The sequence below is a fragment of the Gobio gobio genome, assembly GCF_949357685.1.
Source record: "Gobio gobio genome assembly, chromosome: 18".
Lineage (NCBI taxonomy): Eukaryota > Metazoa > Chordata > Actinopteri > Cypriniformes > Gobionidae > Gobio > Gobio gobio.
The window spans coordinates 41,154,416-41,175,923 of NC_137111.1; the positions used below are offsets into that span (position 1 = coordinate 41,154,416).

The following is a 21,508-nucleotide window of genomic DNA, read 5'->3' on the forward strand; positions in this document are numbered from 1 at the left end:
AAAGTCAACAGACGCGGATATGAATGAATGAATAATAATGCATTGTTGTGTCTTTAGAATTAAGGCTTTTGTCTTTCAAACACATTTTTATTAATATTTTTTATTATTATAAAATAATTTTTATTAAAAAAATATATGATTTATTTAATTATTACTCACAACCCCCCTGCAGTTCCTTTATGAACCCCAGTCTGGCAAACGCTGATGTAATGTTTAATGCACAATCAGGCATGTGCAATAATTGTTTACGATCCATTGAACTATGAAAACCATTTCCAATAAAGCTCTATAAAGCTTATTTAGATTTTACATAATTATCTTTAAAATACAGTATACTGAAAAAAGGGTTCACACACACACACACACACACACACACACACACACACACACACACACACACACACACACACACACACACACACACACACACACACACACACACACACACACACACACACACACACACACACACACACACACACACACACATATATATGGCCCATCAGTAAAATATATATTTTTAATAATACTTTTATTCGACACTGGCCATATATACTATATTAGTTTATTGTTTGGGACTCCATAGGAATCCAGTCGTTTTCTAATGCGGTGTGTGTCCTCCAACACTGCAGGTGACGCTAATGAGCTCAGTTCACTGCCATTGAAGCAATGCAAGAAAAATATCAAACGTCGCTTTCCTATGACGCACAGCCGATGTGTGTGTGACATTGGTGTAGTGTGAGTGAACTGAGCAGGTAATAACGTTATTTATTCACACTATATATCACTTTACAAGTACATTTGGACCAGTGTTTAGATAGACGCATAAATTATTTACTCCCGTTGCATTCTTTCACCGATAACTAAAGCGGTTAAATAACATGAGAGATGTAAAATGCCAGAAAGCTACTCTTTTTAAATGCTTGTTAAGTTATATTCTTTTTTATATTAGAAAGTTATATATTATTATTATTAATTTTGGATTGTTTTTGTCATTAGGATGGCCCTGTCGTTGTCCGGGGTGATTTTGCCCAAATTGATGCAGCAGAGGGCTTTCAGGTAACGTTAAACAATTTCCTCCTTTTTGAGGTTGTTTTTTAGTTTTGAAGGGTTCCCACAATCAAGGGGGAAATATTAGGGAATTGTAATATTGCAATTATTATTTTTATTATCATTTATAATCATGAGAATGACAGTAAAATCATAGAAATTAATTGGTCAGCAAGTATAGATTTATCTAAAGAGGGTTGGTGATTTATGAACCAATACCACACATAATTGTAATTAAAACGTTTTGTTCTTAATGTATGATTAATGGTTCAGTTTCACAGAAAATGATATACTTTTTAAATGGGCAGCACATTAAACATGATGAAAGATTTTAGATTTGTTTTCTTAATCGTTCAAATAAACCTTCTTGAAAGAATGTTCTCAACAAATATCATTATCAACCTCATTGTAGTGTCTCAGCAACTGTGGCCGCTATTCAGAAGTTAACACGCGTGAGGGTGGTCGACAACAGCGCTCTTGGAAATGCCCATCACCACCGTCCACCAAAAGTCATTCATGTGTACACCAAGAATGGAGTCGGTAAAGTGGGAGACAGAGTCTTACTGGCCATTAAAGGACAGAAGAAAAAAGCTCTCATAGTGGGTCATAAGATGCCTGGAGCGCGAATGACCCCACGCTTCGATTCAAATAATGTGGTTTTGATCGAAGAGAATGGAAACCCCACAGGAACGAGAATAAAAACTCCCATACCAACACACCTGCGCAAAATGGAAGGGGAATATTCGAAACTGTTAGCCATTGCTCAGAGATTTGTTTAGATCAGCATTTCTGTAATCTGGGAGGACAAATCACAAAATATGGAACTACTCATCTCTGTAAATATATAAAAATTAGCTTTCCATTCAGGAAATTTGCTTTCATGGTTACTTGTTGGAAAAAATTGTAATAAAATAAGTGGATGAAACTTCTTTAGTCATAATTTTGTAGAGATTGTTACATTATCATCCGATTTACAGCGTGTCATTTCTGTTTATAGTATTCACAAACACACATTAATTAAATTTAACACAAATCACCATTAAATGCTCCAATATGACTCGCTTGTAAGGATGTTTCAGGCTTTTGGAAGACTTGTTTTCAGAATATATTAAATAAAACAAGTTAAATTTGAACAGCATAGTTTATTCTGAAGCTCTGATCATAGTGACAATATCTACACAATTGTTGCATTTGTGCATCTAAAGCTTTTTTAATAGGATGCATTAGTTCACGTGCACTATGGCACTGTCGGTACACAACCTTTTGGCTGGTCTTATATGGCAAACCTTGAAGCTCACTTGATATTTATCCCATGCACATGATGTTTCTCAGCCATTCCATCAGTCCTTAGAGAAGCAGTGAGTGGAGGTCCTACTCTTCTCTTGTGTTTCACACTAGAGGGTTTTTCTTTGTAGTGTAACTGCAATATGTTATATTAAGAAATCCTTAAAAAACTAGCACTTTATTCTAACAAGGTTATAGTGGAGATGAGATTGTTGCATGAGGAGTTCAGCAGTGAGGCACTTTGCAGCAGGTTCTTGAGTTGGACATTGAGGAAATGGTCTACCTCAACCACACATGGTCATAAAGAGCCACTGCACAAAAGGAAAGAGTAAGAATAAGCAAAATGTTTTGTAGATGTTTGAACATTTTAATATCAAGAAATCATGCCAAAGCACCTCAGGCAAGTTCATCTCAGCCGTTCCTGTTCCATCTTTGTCCAACTGCTGAAAAGATCCTAAAAGGAAGTGCAAGAATGAAGTGTTTCAGTGCAATTAAAAATAACTGATGGGCATCGTGCGATTCAAAGAGAAACACCTACTGAACATGGCCTCGAGTTTGATCAAGCAGCAGACGAAGTTGTCAAAATCGATGACCTCGTTCTCAGCGTATCTGGCTACAAGGATCTGGTTGAGTCTGTTATTGAGCTTAAAGCCTGTAAAGAAAGTGGACAGCTTTCAGAGAAGATTTTAATGGGACTTTACAATAAGGTCCAATTAGTTAAGTGAAAGTGACATGTGAAGGCCAAGTATGTGGTAACCCATCCTCAGAATTTGTCCTCTGCAAGTCTGCATTTAACCCCATCCAAGTTAGTACACACACACACACACACACACACACACACACACACACACACACACACACACACACACACACACACACACACACCCGGAGCAGTGGGCAGCCATTCACTGTGGTGCCTGGGGAGTAAGGTAATTTCCTGCTGGTATTGAGAATCAAACCTGCAACTTTCGGGTTACCAGTCTCTCTAATCATTGGGCCAAAACTAAAAAATGCTAGTTAATGCATTAACTAAAATTAACTAACAATGAGCAATTCATTAGTAACAGTTTGTTAGCTGATAAAAAACAACTGTTTATTAGTTCATTTCAGCTCAAGTTCATTAAATAATGTTAACCCTCTGGTGCTCTTCGGTCATTTTTAAAATTTAAAAAATCACTGCATCATCAGAATGATATGAAACTTGGTGAGTTTTCTAGCATTAGGTATGTAAACACAAAAAAATTGGGGTCATGATTCGAGCATGCTAATTGGTCGTTAAAAAAAAAAGTAGCGTTTATTGTCAGCGTTCAGCGTCCATTGGAAATGAATGGGAAATCGTCAAAAACCCAAAAAATCTCCAAATATTTGTGTGTACAATCTACAAATCGGCCACGATGCTGAAAAAAAGTACACAGCAGTAAAGGGGTGACACTCTAAAACATCAACCCCCGGTTTCACAGACAATGCTTAAGCTAGTCCTAGACTAAAATGCATGTTTGAGCTGTTTTAACTGAAAGAATCTTGCACTGACAAATCTTAAAATATGTCAGTGGCATTGTTTTGTCTCAAGATGCACACCAGCAATGTTTTTTTCTTGGGCACGTTTATAAAAGTTACTTAAATGTCCTAATTGAACTAAGGCCTAATCCTGGCTTAGTCTAAGCCCTGTCTGTGAAACCGGGCCCAAGAGTGTGATATTGACACATCCACTCACACACACACACACACACACACACGAAAAACTGAACCTATGAACCACATTTTGTATTTTTAAAAATCACAGCTTCATCAGAATGATATGAAACTTGGTGACTTTTCTAGCATTAGGTATGTAAACAAAAACAACAAAAAATTGTTCAAAAGAGAACTAGGGAATTCTCAAGCCTCTCCATAGAGACCTCTAGTGATTACACCCATGGTTGCATGATTTCTTAAATTACAAAAGAGGGCGCTAATCTGCCTTCAAAAAAAAATTTTATTTTGAAGGCCTAGTATTTTAACCTGAAATACTGTAATAATAATAATAAAAATTTTTTTTTTATAATTTTCAATGGCAAAAATAGACCATAAATATAAAATACCATAAAATCATCTCAAAATATAAAATTAAAAAGAAACAATATTATTGAAGAAAAAACATTTGCATTGGTTTTACTGGGGTGGAGGAAGTTTAATTTTTAGGTGTCCGGTCGCTTATGACGGGGAAGACAACCAATGCAACCCCTAAACGAAGAGCGCCACAGGGTTAATAGATATATTATATAAACTTTTCATTTTAGTAATGTATTAGTAAATTATGACAGTACCATTAACTAAGATTAATAAATGCTTTATAATTAATTTTCACCGTTATTTCATGTTAACTAATGTAGTTAAGAAATGTTAACAAATGGAACCTTATTGTTAAGCGTTACCATTATGTATCATTCAAAAAGTGTCTTTGAAAGACGTTTCTTATTCTCATGAAGACTGCATTTAAAATATTCTCATCAAGGCTGCGTTTTTCTATTTTTCTATATTTTAAAATGTGAATATACAAGAATACACACTCTCACAAGAATATATTTTAAAATATAGCAGCCATTTCATTTACATTACACAATAAAACCAACAATAGGACAACAATATACAGTAAGTGCTGTGACTTATTACTGTACTATTTTTTCAGGATTCTTTGATGAATAGAAACTTCAAAAGAACAGCATTTATGTGAAATATAAATATTTTGTAATATTATAAATGTCTTCTATCACTATTATGGCTGATAAATATTAATGGACAGCAAATGATCTTTGAATTGATCTTGAATTCTTGAATCATGAATTCATCTTTCATTTGCAGGTGTGTCAAGTTTTTGGACCCTGTTTGTGAGTGTGTGCCAATAATGAATGCCTCTTTACCTGAGGATTCTACAGCAATACGCATCTCATAAGAGCTCATAGTCCCTGACTTATCAATATCAAACTCTCTGAAGATCCCCTGAGTGGAAAAAAAATACAATAATTATTTCTATTGCACACTATACATAATCATCTGTAATCATTTCAGAATTTGTGTGAAATACACCATAGTTAAGTCAGTGGGCTAGTATGCAAAAAGAAGAAGAAAAAAGGCCTCCACTCACAAGCAACTTCCTTATTTTGTTCCAGAGGATCTGAAACTCTACTAAGCCCAAACGTGCACTACCATCTTTCTGATGAACAGAGTCAAGAATAAAAACTGACGCACATTGTCTGATCACAACTGAAATTATGTCATTTACCACAGACAATCATTCAAGGCATTGCACCAGAATAAACTATTTGTTATACTATTACTGCTAACCTTTCAGTACATAGTTATATCCAGTATTTCTCCTGTCATTTCCATTTAAAGCCAAAAAAAAAGCTTTATGTTTCTGCCTTTATGAATTTATCAAATATAGACTTCCAATGTTTTTGCATTAATGTAAACAGGATTATTGCTTGTTTACAAACTCATAAAAGACAGGAAAAAGTCGGCACACCACAGCTCCAAAACATGTCAAAATGTAATGCTAGACTCCCACACAGGTGGTAACGTTTCGAGCATGTAGGCTTTTCGTCAGACAAATGAAAATTTAACACACCACAACTTTACACTCCCAGGTGATTAATCAAGACACGGGAGAAAAAAAATAACAAAAATAAATCCACATACACATATAAATACTAATCATAATCATAGAATGATAAGAATAGTAATACTAACATCAACTAAGAGGGAAAAAAAAGGCAAAAAGAAAAACAAAATACCAAATTCTAAATGTGAAAGTCAAAATTTTAAACACAGGATTAATAACAATTCAAATACTGATCTGCATACACCAAGCAACATATAAATAACATTGGAAGTTTTACACGAAATAGTGCCTTTAATTATGACATTTTTTGCAGTATGGGGATGTTTAAATATTTTAGTTTTGTAAGTGAAGTTTCATTGTTGGCAATTGCCACATCTATAGTTGCGAAAAGGCACCATATTTAGAAAATGTGAAGGAGAGGTTATATCCTCAAATGTATCAAAACTCAAATATTTCAGAATTAAAGGCACTATTTTGAGCAAAACTTCCAATGTTATTTATATGCTGTCCCTGCTCGAAACGTTACCACCTGTGTGGAGTTTAGCATTACATTTTTACATGTTTTGGAGCCGTGGTGTGCCGACTTTTTCCTGTCTTTTATGGTTTTTCTTGTTGAGGACCCATTTTGAGCAAAAAAATCATTTTGCCATTGATGTGCATGCTTTGGATCTGTTTTTTCTTGTTTACAAACTCAAAAATGATTTTCCGTAGTAATCGACAGAATGCTGTCAATAGAGCTTAACTTGTATCTAACCCAGAATACTCTTTTAAAAAGTGAAGGATACATCCAAGAGGTTGACCATAGTTCTGCAGGACTCCATGCTGAAGCCATCTGTCTTTAGATCCTTGTCTGAGAGAGAAATGGTTCATTCAATTTAGATAAATAGGTTGACCCCAAGCGTGAGCAAACTGTTATGTGTTACTCACGTTTGGACACTACTCTGTTGAGAATAGTCCTGAGTTCACGGACAGATATCTCCATATCCTAAAACAAGACAAAAAAATGATCAATTATATGCACAAATCTAACATTAGGACCATTTTTAATATATTCACTCACCTCTCCAGCCAGCTGGGCAAACATGGACTTGAAAGAGTCATCAATGTCATCCTCTGTAATTTCTTCCTACAAGAAAACCAAAGAAACCATGTTTATTCAACAGTCTAAACTTAGACTCTAAAGCACTTGGCATCTGTTTTTTGTCAGGAAGTTTGTGATAATGTAGATCCAAAATCTTACCTCATCCTCCAGGTCAGCAGAAATCTCATCATCCAACTCCCTTTGACGAGAAAACAAAATTTGTGAAAGAATAAACGTTAATAACCCTCATGTCATTCCAAACCCAATTAAAAAAAATTTCCCCATGGAACACTTACGATTCTGGTCTCATTTCCCATGTCTCGTGTTTATTTTGAAGTGTATTTGCTATTCCTATTGTTTCCAGTGTTCACTTGCTATGCTTAGGCCCTATTTGGACGGTAATTGTTTCTCACATGGAAGTCCGTAAAAATAAATGTGCATGCCACCTCGGTGACAAAACTCGCGCTTTCGGATGGTGATTTATTCACGGTGGTGGAGCGAGTTTGTGACCCAGCGCACCTGGGAACGCGCTGCTCACGTGGTCAATAACATGATTGTATGCTGTAAATAAAATGTCATATGCTTGGTATAATAAGAATAAATGCATATTTAATTTAATAATAGGAAAATAATATCTAATTATTATTTAATTATTTAAATCCGTTTAAAAATAGGAAGATACGTAGACACACATTATAGTTAAAATGGTTTTCTGTTTTGTATTTTATCTCAAAATAACACACGGAAATGAATGGAAATAAGTTAATACAACCTCTTATTTACTTGAGGTAAACATAATGCTGCTTGGTTATTATAACATATATAATTGCTGCCGTAATAACGGCCCATTTCAAATGTTAAAATCTTTTCTTCTGTTCAGTCCTGCAGAGTTCAACTCCAACCCTGATAAAATTCGACCTGCCTGTAACTTTCTAGAAACCCTTCAGACCCTGATTAACTTGTTCAGGTGTGTTTTATTAGGGGTTCCCCACCCCTGGTCTAGATCTTTAAAATGCATCCAAATTACAGCGAAGCGCAACCGTATGGTGCTCTGCAGTGGTCAAAAATGATATAAACAGTGAATTTTGAAGTTATATATTCTTGAAAACTCGGATGGCAATTAAATTACCACACGACCTTGGCGTTCATCAAAAAACAGTAGGTTATTCTGCCGGGGATTTTTACGCGGGTGGTGCGAGAAAAACATTCTGGATTCAGACGGCAATACAATCACTGACTAGCCCCTGTCAATTATGAAAATACCTTATGATCCCACGAGAAACAATAACCGTCTGAATAGGGCTTTAGTTTCCTTTTTGCTTTGCTTCTATAGTAACCCTTGTTTGTTTCCATAGTGATTGATTTCCATCAACTGTTCCTATGTTTCCCTTGTTCAGTGTCTTATGTTGTCCATTGTGGATGTCTCGCATGCATTGTTGTCAGTGCTGTTTTTGCCTACCTTTCCCTGTTTTTTTGGATTTACACCTCCTGTTGCCTGGATTTACTTTTGTTTTGTTTGTTTAAATAAAAGTTTATGTTGCAATTGGGTCCTGCTTCCCATCTCTCTCAAACACCCCACGTAACAGGAACACAACAGTTAATTATGACCATAGAAAATGACCACAAAACAAAAATAGCACCATGTAAGTAGTTCAATATGACTAGTGCACGATACTATTATATGCAAATGTAGTTGTATTAAAATATAAAAATGAAAAGGAAAATTCTGAAAGTTATACAATAATTATTACAATTGTCTCTCTCTTTATTCTCTTTATATAAATATATAAAGTGTGTGTGTGTTCATGTTTTTCTATCCCGGTGGGGACTTGCACACTGACTCATGGGGACTCGTGTCACCATGGGGACCTAAATTGAGGTCCCTATGAGGAAACGAGCTTATAAATTATACAGAATTCGTTTTTTTTGAAAATGTAAAAATGAAGAAAGTTTTGTGTGATGGGTTCGGGTTAGTGTAAGGGGAGAGAATATACAGTTTGTACAGTATAAAAACCATTATGTCTATGGAGAGTCCCCACAAAGATAGTGAACCAGACGTGTGTGTGCATGTGTGAGACTTTATGGTGCTATTTTGTCTTTGTCCACTGTCCATGGGAAAAAAAGCTTGGACATTGGAAAGAAACAACATTAGGGTAAGTAAACAATAACTAAATAAATGTTTTGTGTGAACTAGTTCTGTAAGAAAAAAATGACTGAAGTGCTCAAACACACTCACTCTGTCTCTGACTGCTTCTCAGTGAAGACTCGTAGGACAAAATCAGCCTCTTTGCTGGGTTCATAGGTGGAGGGGACGATGATGTATTCCCCGGGAGGGAGGCGGAGACGTGTGCTCACCTCCCGCAGGTTGATGAAGGTCTCGGAGCGGGCGCTCGATGAGTGTGTCAGGAAGAAGTCCTTTTTAAGGTGCACGTTCTGACAGCCTGCGTACTGCAGACAGACGCAAATGACAAATCTGTGTTGTATGCAACGTTATGTTTCTGTTATATCACTGTGAATAATCTAGAGGAAAATTCAATCTTCAAACCTTCCGTTTTAAAAATAAATGACCTGTTTATGGAAGTATTCAAGCTTTAATGATGTAGTCAATCCTATTTAACAAAGAAATTGTTGACATGGGATCATACCTCTTCAGGAATCTGAAAGGAGGAGAAAAAAGAAAGAAAAAAAAATATGTTGTATTATTTTTGTAATGAACAATTTGTTATTTATAAAACAAAAAAAACTATTAACTTTTATAATTAATAATTAGATACAAAAAGCACTCAGGAAAACATACCACCAGTTTTCAGATCTTTTAAAATGTCCGAAAACACATAGCTTTGTAAAACAATCAGCAAAAAAGTTAACAAATCATCATTTAAATATCCATCCATATCTATCTATCTATCTATCTATCTATCTATCTATCTATCTATCTATCTATCTATCTATCTATCTATCTATCTATCTATCTATCTATCTATCTATCTATCTATCTATCTATCTATCTATCTATCTATCTATCTATCTATCTATCTATCTATCTATCTATCTATCTATCTATCTATCTATCTATCTTATCTGTTCTTGCAATATTCCAAAATTAGCATATAAATATGATTATTTTATGAAGTTTGTCAGCTTGTTCAGCATAACAGACATCTGAACATGTTGGAAAGGGACCTCCTCACCTCATAGACCGCAAAGCCGATGGTATGCATGTCCTGTCCGTGGCGGCGGTGCCGTCTGCGGTCTTTCTGCATTAAAGCCACCAGTAAGCTGCAGGCCACTTCTTCATCCTCCGGGTCATCATCTTCCTCCAGCAGCGTGATCTTATACTGTGGATTGATCCAAAATGTGTCTGCCAAATAGTACAGGAACACGTACCAGTTATGAGGGTAAAGCTGGTGGCCGAGTTTGATTCATGCATTAATAATTGTTCATCTTGTTCGTGATATGATGCTTAATGCACTGCTGTTAAAAAGTTTGAATTTTTGAAAATAAGAATTTTAAAGAAACTAATAGTAAGTAAAAGTTATTTATAGAGCACTTTTCACAGATAAAATCACAAAGTGCAACCAAAATAATTAAACAATATACAATCAGAAAATTATTAACATTTAAAAAGCCCAGTCAACTAAAAGCTTATATAAATAACATTGTCTTGAGTTGCCTTTTAAAAGAATCGACAGAGTCTGCCACACGGAGGGACAGGGCGTTCCACAGTCTGGGGGCTACAGCCTGAAAGGACAGGTCTCCCCGGGTTTTATAACGAGTCTTTGGGACCATTAAAAGACTGCGGCATGAGGATCGAAGGGAAAACAACAAATCAGCAATGTATTTTGGGGCCTGACCATTTAAAGCTCTAAAAGTTCAAACTAACATTTTAAAATCAATACGAAGTTTGATGGGTAGCCAGTGTAGGGAGGATAAAATGGGTGTGATGTGTGTCCTTCTGCTAGATCCTGTTAAAAGCCTTGCTGCAGCGTTTTGAACCATTTGAAGACGATTTAGCGCAGATTTGTTGAAAAAAGTAAAAAGAGAGTTACAGTAATCTAATCGTGAGGAAATAAAAGCAAGGATAACCATTTCAAGATCAGAGTCAGATAAAATTGCCCTCAATTTTGCAATATTTCTCAGATGATAAAAAACTATTTCTGACCAGAAGTCTAGAATGGCAGTCCAAAGACATTGACTGGTCAAACCAGACACCAAGATTTCTGAGGCTCGACTGGAGAGAGGAGCTCAGAGAACCAAGGTGTTGAACTATACTAATACTTTTATTCAACAAGGATGCATTAAATTGATCAAAAGAGACATTTATAATGTTATAAATGATTTCCATTTAAAAAAAATTCTTCTATTAAAAAAAAGATAAAAGACATAGAAGGATCGTGTGACACTGGAGACTTTAGTGCATTCAAATAGAAAACATTTCTTTTAAATTGTAAAAATATTTCACAATATGACTTATTTTACTGTATTTTTTTTTTCTTTTGTATTTTCCAGAGTCTTCCTTGTAATGGCAGGAAAATGTTTTTCATAACATATGGCAATTTGTAAAGCCTAGTAGAGACTCCCACTATGACCACCAATACAGCCACTCTGTGGCCTCAACTGATAGAATCATGAACAGGGGCGTAACTCACTGGCATGATTTCGGCAGCCTCCTGCGGTACTGCCTTTCCGCCAGGCACCGTGAAACTTGATGGCGTTCCAGTGGCTCATGTCATCATCACTCAGAGCATCAGGGGACAGATTACAAATCTCCAGCCTGGAGAACTGCCGCAAAAACTCACTGAATGACATCCTGGGGACAAAGGGAACGGTTTCTTTTTGCTGTGAGTGTACACAACGCTTATTGGTCTACTGTTCTGTCAAGTTCAATTTGTATTGCTAATAAAGCTCACCAGAACTCTCCATCCTCCATTTGTAAGTGCAAGTCATCCTTTTCAGATGGATCAATCTCATCCCATTCAGAGGAGCTGAGGAGGGAACATATACAGAATTCTTACTCAATGACTTGGGCTAAACTGAATAAGTCTTTCTGTGTTATTTCTTACTTATCACTCCAGGCCCCTGTCCATTCTACCTGACCCCATGGGTTACGGATACGGATAAGCCTCTCCGTACAGCCCCTAAACTCCACCTGTCAAAGAGGAGAGAGATCTCACACACGAAGGCACACAAAATTAAACTCCAGTGTGTCGATGATCAACTGAGAGTGTTACCTGTTTGAGAGCAGTCACCGAGTAAGCGTGACCCTTAACCAGCTTCTTAAACGTCACAGATTCCATGTCAAAGGCACTGGTGATCTGGAAAACAATTATAATTAACAAAGTAATCTAAATCTAGAATTAGGTAAATAAATGCATGGAAATAAATGTCTAAAGAAAAACCAAATTGTCTATATAAAAGGGATATAAATCAATCAATCAATAAAGAAATATTGTATATATATTTATGCGCGTCAGATCCGCGTCATGTTCATTAGCGGCCGTTCTTAAAGTGACAGGAGCACTGATGATGCCTGTCATTAATGTTCATCAAAGAACAACGGTAACAGAGAAAATTGTAGCTTTAATGATGATTAATCTATATTTCATTTATTATTAATGCAGTTAAGAAAGGTGTTTGATAACTATTACATTTCTGTATATGTCTAACAGGGAAGGCCATGGGTAAATATAACATTGATTATAATGGGTTTATGTAAAGATTTTTTTAAGTTCAATTAAATTAAAAGTAGTTTTTTTAAAGCCTAATAAATGTTGAAATTGGGAGCTTTCAGTTATACTGTAATGTAATGTCATTGATGTTTCATAGAGACATTAGTATCAGTGATACTGGCATTCATTCATAAAAAGATGCCATTACAACACATATTTAAAATATACTGTCTTTAAATTGTTTCTACATTAATTTGGAGTGTAACTGAAATTACTACAATATCAAAATATTAAAAACTCACGATTAATTACAGAAAAAATTTGATTAATTCATGTTTTTTTTAATCGATTCCCAGCACTAATATATATATATATATATATATATATATATATATATATATATATATATACATACACACACACACACACACACACACACACAAACACTTCCGTTTAAAATTTAGGGTCGGTAAGAAGGCTGCATTTATTTTATCAAAAATGCAGTAAAAAAAAAAAATTTATTCATTTTAATAAATAAAAATATAGATTAATGTTTTAAAATAAATGTGTTCCTGTGATGTCAAAGCTGAAATTTCAGCATAATTTCTTCAGTGTCCCATGATCCTTCAGAAATCATTCTAATATGCTAATATGCTTAGGAAACATTTCTTATTATTAATGTTGAAAACAGTTGTGCTGCTTAATATTTTTCTGGAAACTGAGATTTTTTTTTCATAATTCTTTGATGAATTGAAGGTTCAAAAGAACAGCATTTATTTGGATTTTTTTTTTCTTTAAAGTAAAAGTCATTACTGTCAATTTTGATCAAATTAATGCATCTTTGCTGAACAAAAGTATGAATCTTTTCAATCTTTTCTGAGTCTTTCAAAAAATATAAATTGAAATGTAGTGTATATATGTGGCTTGATAGCCCCAAATAATTTTCCTATCAGCTTACACTATAAATTAACAGCAGATTGGACATTCTGCAAAATATTTGCATTAAAATTGGATAAAAAAAATCTTACTGGTTTCTAGCAACATGAGTTCAACTAGGTAACAATTGTAACTTTTGAGTGAACCTTTAAGTGAATAAAGCTCTCACATCAATAGAGCAGCCCAGCAGGGAGCCTCTATCCAGGGCTTTGCCGATGATTCGGTACAGGTCTCTTGGAGCATTTCGGAGCTCGTACATCTCTGAGACCCCTCCGGTGAAATCCTCAAAACCCTCAGTGGTGGAGCCTCCAGAGAGAGCTTCATAGGAGCCATTTAGCCTGGCACAAAACAAACACACACACACACGCACGCACACACACACAAGTGAGGAGACTCAGACCATGATCATTTTTTTCTTAAATAAGACTGAGACCGTGCACTTTTTTAAATGAGTCTTGTTTAGTAAGAACAAAATTTGCTGGTCTTTACCAAAATGTCTATCAGGACATACTTTGCATAGGCTTTTTCAACCAAGGCACTCCAGAACTCATTTCCCTCTGCTGAATGGACAAACATGAGCTCTCCGTCTTTGACCGGGAGTCGATCGTCAATCACAATGTCAACCCACTCGCCAAACTGCCAGAACTGCAGAACAGAAGCAAGCAACTGCATGAAGAGAAAGCTGAGAGGATTCCAGATTAAACAGGTCCGATTTGGCTCTTTCTTTAGTGTGTTATGTTGCTATTCGAGCATGAAAAACTTCTGCAAAGCACAAAGTCCCTCCAAAGGCAGTTATCCTCTATATCAGTGCGCACTGTTTCTGAACTCCCTGAAACGCCTCGAGTGTAGTCTTGAGTTTTCTTCAGGGAATGAACACGCCACAATATTCCTCAATTCCTGTACAAGGCATATAAAAAAAGGGGTGACGAGGCCAAGTTGATTTGCATTAGTACTATGTTGAAACTCTCAGTTATGGTAATGGCCGTGGAATTTCCGAAACACACTGTGGTTGACCAATCACAACACATTGGTCCAGGCGACCAATCAGAGCACATTTTGGGATGAACAAAACAAAAATGGATAAAGTCTACTGAATATTCTGTTTCATGTTTCTCTCCTTTCTTGCAGTATACATTGCAGAATTGGAAATGTTTGCTTTGTATCTTAAGTGAGTTTTCCTCACTATAATCCCCTTTATCTCGCTCACTGGGGCTGTAAGGCAGTGCTCTTAACACAGTACGTAAGCTTCTTATATACATTCATTGTGAAAGTTGCTTATACAAATGATTTTTAATTGAAAATGTTCTTCTTCAGGTTTATACATCCAACACCAATAGCCAATTTAAGTTGGGAAACAATATGTTGTATTTATAATGTCACAATTACTATTTATCTGTTTTTTCGTACATAAAAATAGATGGATTTTAGGAAGGGGGTCCCTCATAAAGGTTCATCATATTTGGGGGTCCTTGGCATCATAAAGTTTGAAAACCCCTGTTCTAGTAGACCTCAAAAACTAAATCAAAACTTTAAAAAGGTGCGGTCACATTTTCCATTGTTCGGTGAATTCTGCAGGCAAAATACAGTTATTTCAATAGGAATCCATATAATTAGGAATTTCATGAGACTAACATAAAGGTCAAAGAAATACTTGTGGAAATATATAATATTTATATAAAAAATAATTTTTAAAATGTAAAAATATTTATAGAATTTTTTTTTTAATATAAAATATTTATATAAAAAGCCTGGTTTCTTTTATCATTGACATGTAAAATAAATTATATATATATATATATATATATACATACACATAAATGCAATTTGTTCCTGTGATGGCAAAGCTGAATTTTCAGCCATTACTCCAATCACCAGTGTCACATGATCCTTCAAAAATCATTTGGTTCTTCTTATTCTTCTTATTAATGTTGAAAACAGTTGTGCTGTTTAATATTTTGTGGAAACTGTGACTTTTCAGAATTCTTTGATGAATAGAAAGTTAAAAAACAGCATATTATTTAGATCAAAATCTCTATTCTTTTTATCATTTACAAAAATAACTTCTAGAGCATTGCATGCACAGTGTTTTTCAGAACCTGAAAGTGGAATATTCCAGCATAGTCATCCTGAAAGGTCTGGCCATGAGGTACGACCCTGTGGAGGAGTCTTTCATTCAGAGTCAGCGATGCTATAGCAGCGAGGAGCCAGCAGTCACCTGAGCAGAGGGAAAAAAGAAAGGAAAACTATATTATATAACAGATGATGCAAGGAGAAATAATCTCACTTATTTAAAAAAAAAATATTTTGGTACTAAAATTTGAATAAAATGCCATTAATATTTTGTCTTTTAATACAACACAGCAGTTGAACTGCCCATTTACAACCAGCAGGGGGACACAAAGAAAGGGGTGGGGTTTATTTTCTCAGTGAGGCCTATGTGTTCCCATTCCTGTTTACATCCCACTCAGATCTCCACCTCAGACCAGAGGAATTTTCCACAAGGGGCTGGCGGCAGGCTGAACACACTATCAGCCCAAGGAAATGTAGGCCCAAATACATGAGAGTTTTGAATGCTTTTGGTCACTATATCATTTCCATTATTCCTGTTATGTTATCTCCTAAGTTTGATGACTTTTCTTTTATTGTGAAACATGGAAAATACTAACAAAGTATGAGTGCAGACTTTTGCCTGGTAGTGTTTGAAAGCAGTTAATGGGAGCAAACATACAGTATGTACTGTACAAGGGTGGCAACATAAAAACAGGAACATTGATTGGGATAAGTTATCTCCTAGTTTTGATGACTTTTATATTATTGTGAAACATGGAAAATGCTCATAATAAAGAACTTGTACTTTGTGTGCAGACTTGTAGTGTATTTGCTTGTTTTATAGCTTAATAGAAAGCAGACATATGCAATATAGAAGGGCGGTAACTTAGAAAAATGAAAAAAAAAAAAAATCTGAAATGCACATTGATTGAGATAAGTTGGCACTATTACAAACATGCACTGACTCAAGGTCAGTGGGAAACAGATGAGTCACATGCAGACACGCCTCAGGTTAGTTATACGAGCTGCTCTTTCTGTGGTGACTCACACTTTAAGTTTGCTGGTACAGCCACAGAATCATTTAGAGGCGATTGAGCACCAACACTTAGAAACTATGCATACTGGGTGACTTTTGTACAACTAGAACACTTACCCAGAGCTCCCTGACAGATGTCTGTCCGCGAAGCCCCTCCCACAATGAACTGAGGATCATCACAGAGCTCCTGCAGAAAAAAAGGATGGATTAGAGGGACTGACACTGGAATTGGAAAGCCTAAAGTTTTATATTTCTAGCAAGTTTGAATCAAGCAAGACTTTATAGAAATAGTTTAGCCAAAAATGAAAAAGCACCCTCATGTTGTAACAAACGTGTATAGTTGTATACTGGGATAAACTTTGAAGAATTTTGTAAACCTTTTTTTTGTGGCTTTTTGACGAATTGCCATTGAATGGAACAGTTATTTTAGTATGACTGAGGTACAATTTTTTGCATTAGTTTTTATTTTCCATTTTCATTTTAAAGTTCTAGTAATTTTGTTGTTTTTGTCACTTTTATTTGTAATTTTTTTTCATATTTATTTATACAGTTTTTAATCAATTTTATTGTAGTTTTAGTTATTTTATGGAATGTTTGGAAGCACGTTTCCACCACAGAATGAAAAATAAAGAAGTTAATTGCAACTTTTTATTTCTCAATTCTGACTTTTTCCCCTTCGCAATTGTGAGTTATAAAGTCTGAATTGCGAGATATAAATTTGCAGTTGTGAGAAAAATGGTCAGACTTTTTGTCAGATTTTTCTGCGACAGCTTCTATAATTTAGTACATTTTCAGCTTTAGTTTTAGTTAACTATAATAACCCTGGTATGGAAAAGAACATATTTTCATATATTATGGAAAAAAATAACAGTCATTGGAATGGCACGAGCGCAAGTACGGCTGCTACGTCTATGTTGTCAGAGAAACATAATCATATTCCTTAAAGGAATAACAATGACCAGTCTGAATGAGGCCTTCGTTCTTCCAGAGGAGGCATGAGCATTTTGACTAAGCGTGACTACAGAAACCTCATAATCCATGTGTATGCGACTTTAATAGTGACAACAGCTGCAATAATAGGGAGAAGGGAGGGGTCATTCTGACTATGAACTGCAGGGATTGGCGGATCCACTATGAAGAACATGTTGCTGTCCAGACTGCTATAGTATATACACTACTATTGAAAAGTATGCTGTCAGTAAGATTTTATTTACAGAAATTAATATTTTTATTCATCAAAAGAGACAGTAAAGACATTTATAATGTTACACAAATGCAGTTATTTCTACTCATCAAGGAATCCTGAAAGGAATGTACACTCAACAAAATTAAGACTTTTTTCAAGATTTACACATTTCAATTAAAAGTAAAATTCCATTACATTGAATTGAATAATAAATATTATCCATATTATGAATTAAGAAATTTAAATGAGTAAAAAAAGACCTAGAGCTTAATAAAACATTTTGTATATAAATCTTAAACTTAAATAATTTAAACATATTGTCATTTTTTATTACTAATTACATAAACTAAATTGTTTAATTCCCTTGTTCCATTATTATTTATACTAAATGTTTAGGTCTAGGTTTTTTACTCATTAAATTTTTTAAATTCACAATATGTATTATATGTAAGGATTATTCAATTCAATTTAAAAATGATGAAAATTCTGCTTTCATAAGAAAAAAAAAAGTTTTATTACCATTTTACAATATACATTTTTTTACTGTATTTTTGATCAATTGAATGCAGCCTTTGTGAGCATAAGAGACTAAGACGTAGTGAATATATAAGTGTTAAAGCCACAATATGTAATTTTTCGCCCCCAGAGGTCGCTTATTAAAAACAAAGGCGTAGCTTGATGACGCCTGGATTTCAGAGCTTTTATTATGCGGCAGATGATGGCTTCCGTATTTTCCAGTCATGTGTACGCAGCGCTGTTTTATCATATTTGATACATTATTTGAGTGTGTTGAAAGTTATATTATAATACTTCTCTGTGCGTTCACTAGCGGCTACTATGAGACACTTGTTGCACACTTGCAGTAAGCTAGATCGATATTAGGCATGCTAAAACATGGTACTCGCGGTAAATCAAGAAAAATCTTACATATTGTGCCTTTAAGAAAATGTTGACAATGAAAGTCAGTGGGGTTCAATATTGTCATTGATTTTCATTGTATGGACAAAAAAGTTTTTCAAAAGACCTTATTTTGTGTTCTACAGAAGAAGACATGAGGGTGAGTAACGTAAACCTAACCCTAACCCTTAAGACAACCATATCTATAGTGGAGCCTTTTTTCCTTACCGTAGGGCGCATCCACTCCACATCACGGGTTTTGGAGGAATACGGGGCAAGTTCTTTGAAGCCGAGAGAGGGCGGTTCGGCGGGAAAACAGGGGTCTTCAAACAGGTAGCCCCCTTCCAAACATTCCTGTTTGAGGGCCTCAAAATCCTGGTTCTGGAAGTGTAAAGCCTGCTCAAAAGAGCCCACCCCTTCTGCCTGTAGCCTGTTAGCACTGATCTGTGCTGACATCCCTCCATATGAGAACATGCTGGAGCGGTGAGATGCAGAGCGGGTATAAATAACAAAACTGATACCAAGATGATTCACACTCACTCAACATTTAAAACGCACTTCATATCACTCAAACATAATTTGTGGGCCTTTTTTTGCACATTGAGGACATTGCCCTTTGTATTTTGCCATAATAATAAGAAACAGACAAACAAAAAAATGTGACATGTAAATGTCAATCATGTATACCAGCTTTCAAAACACTATACTGTACATTAAGGTTTATGGGATCTCAGCACCAGTTTTCAATTCATAAAACAATGGACATAGGCTACTGTTCAAAATGAAGACAAAAAGTATCTGGACACTTTGTGGTTGTTAAACATTAGTGGAATAAGTTAATGTGATGACATATTAATGTGGAACATGGCAAATGCTCAATGCAATGGCAAAATCTTTTTCTCAATGTCCAGTGTTATTTACATGCCAAATACTTTTATGTTCAAAATGCCACACCATTGGCATCTTATGATATCTCTCTTATCTCAATTTAAATGAAACAACACAGACTGAGAGCCTCCCATTCATTTCAACACATAAATCACACTCATTGTAACATACTTTACATCACATCCTCAGCCTGTACTGTATTTAAACAAATGTTCAAAAACTAGGCTACTGAAACGTCCACAACTGTTTTAAAACCTCTATCAGTACATGTAACATTTTTAAAACACTTTTAGTGGCGATATATTTGTGTCCATGGCTGTTCTGTACGTTTCTTTCTCTACAATGTATGGTATGCCAAACATTTGTCTCGGTTGTCTTGCTCCATTAAACCTTCGCAAATCACTGCGATTCACTTTAATAATTAACTTCAGTTTTTAGCGATACTAAGATAGCTAGACGCTTCTATGCTTCAATATGTGCAAAAAAAAAAAAAAAATTCTGGCACTGAAAAAAGTGTCTAATGCGACAGACTAGCAGCAGGCCGACGGAGACCAACAACACGGACAGAATAAAACGAAATAAATCTCGACGTGATTCATTGAGGGTAGAAAAACAAGAACCGCAAAACTTGCCTTGCGACCGCGGTCCTGTCTCGTCTGTGAGGGGGATGTCTGTGTGATAAATACAGTTATATTCTGCCGAAAGACAGGCGATACACGAGTGTATTAGAGCTTCAGTGTATGTGTATGTGTGTGTGTGGGATAGTCCAGAGGAGGCGGAGCGATAAACGGAGACCGACAAGTGCACTTGTCACAACATAACGGAATAGTGCTATACAAATTACTGGTCCGATTTGAAAGGGTCTGTCCAACTTAGATAAGACTTGAACCTTCCTAACAAAAAAATTAAAACAATAACTATTATTTTTTCCTCTTCTTCTTCTTTTTCTTTTTACTACATTATATAAAATTGTTTATTTCATACAGTATATTATACTTTCATCAGAAATGTCAAATATTACAGCAACAACAAACGTTTAAAGTTGGTCAGAATGTGCGACGCGAACAAAAGTCATGTTTGGTCGAGAATACAATGTTAACTATATAACTTAACAACAGAACAGTTTTTGGTATTGGCTAGGCCTATTGTAGAGACAAATATTAGTAGTCTTTATTTGACACTTTATTATAAAATCATTCATGTATATTTTTGTTAAAAATGTATTTATAGTTCGCGAACAAAAGTCGTGTTCGCCGGAGAACGTAGCTATAGCAAACAAAACAGTTTGCTGCTCTAGCGATTTTTAGGAATATTGCATAGACAAATATTAGTAGCCTACTGTCATTATTTGTCACTTAAATTTACACGTCATAAATATTTGTTTATAAATGTATCTTATAGTTTGCAAACAAGTCGTGTTCAGCAGAGAACTTAACTATAGCGACAGAACAGTTTGCTACTCTAGCGATTTTTTTGTATAGGACTATTGCATCGACAAATTATGTACTGTCATTATTTGACACTTTATTATAGATTTACACATAAATATTTGTTAAAAATGAAATTTATAGTTTGCGAACAAAAGTTGTTTTCGGAAAACGTAACTATAGCAACAGAACAGTTCGCTGCTCTAGCGATTTTTTGTATAGACCTATTGCATCGACAAATATTAGTATTGTCATTATTTGACACTTTATTATGGATTTACATATCATAAATATTTGTTTAAAATGTATTTTATAGTTCGCGAACAAAAGTCATGTTTGGCTGAGAACGTAACTATAGCAACAGAACATTTTGCTACTCTAGCGATTTTTAGTATAGGCCTATT

The 21,508-nt window shown here is 35.1% G+C and overlaps 2 protein-coding genes across 2 annotated transcripts; one reads left to right on the top strand and one right to left on the bottom strand.

Moving 5' to 3' along the window:
• Positions 1 to 675: 675 nt before the first annotated feature.
• Positions 676 to 1,829, top strand: mrpl14 (mitochondrial ribosomal protein L14; the record flags this gene model as incomplete). The annotated part of the gene is made up of 3 exons (XM_079843194.1): positions 676 to 755; positions 1,000 to 1,059; positions 1,463 to 1,829. Exons 2-3 carry the CDS (start codon positions 1,001 to 1,003, stop codon positions 1,827 to 1,829), a joined length of 426 nt encoding a protein of 141 aa, XP_079699320.1. The 5' UTR covers positions 676 to 755; position 1,000.
• A 136-nt stretch (positions 1,830 to 1,965) lies between these two features.
• On the bottom strand, positions 1,966 to 20,435 carry capn1a (calpain 1, (mu/I) large subunit a). The gene is made up of 22 exons (XM_079843195.1): positions 20,310 to 20,435; positions 19,018 to 19,264; positions 16,824 to 16,893; positions 15,718 to 15,836; positions 14,133 to 14,266; positions 13,791 to 13,959; positions 12,248 to 12,331; positions 12,080 to 12,165; positions 11,927 to 12,001; positions 11,666 to 11,826; positions 10,208 to 10,377; positions 9,662 to 9,673; positions 9,253 to 9,464; positions 7,176 to 7,215; positions 6,996 to 7,061; positions 6,863 to 6,920; positions 6,721 to 6,785; positions 5,459 to 5,527; positions 5,235 to 5,313; positions 2,873 to 2,986; positions 2,730 to 2,788; positions 1,966 to 2,645 (listed from the first exon to the last, which is right to left on the bottom strand). The coding sequence occupies exons 2-22, from the start codon at positions 19,261 to 19,263 to the stop codon at positions 2,619 to 2,621; spliced, it is 2,115 nt and encodes a 704-aa protein (XP_079699321.1). The 5' UTR covers position 19,264; positions 20,310 to 20,435; the 3' UTR covers positions 1,966 to 2,618.
• Between the last annotated feature and the right edge of the window lie 1,073 nt (positions 20,436 to 21,508).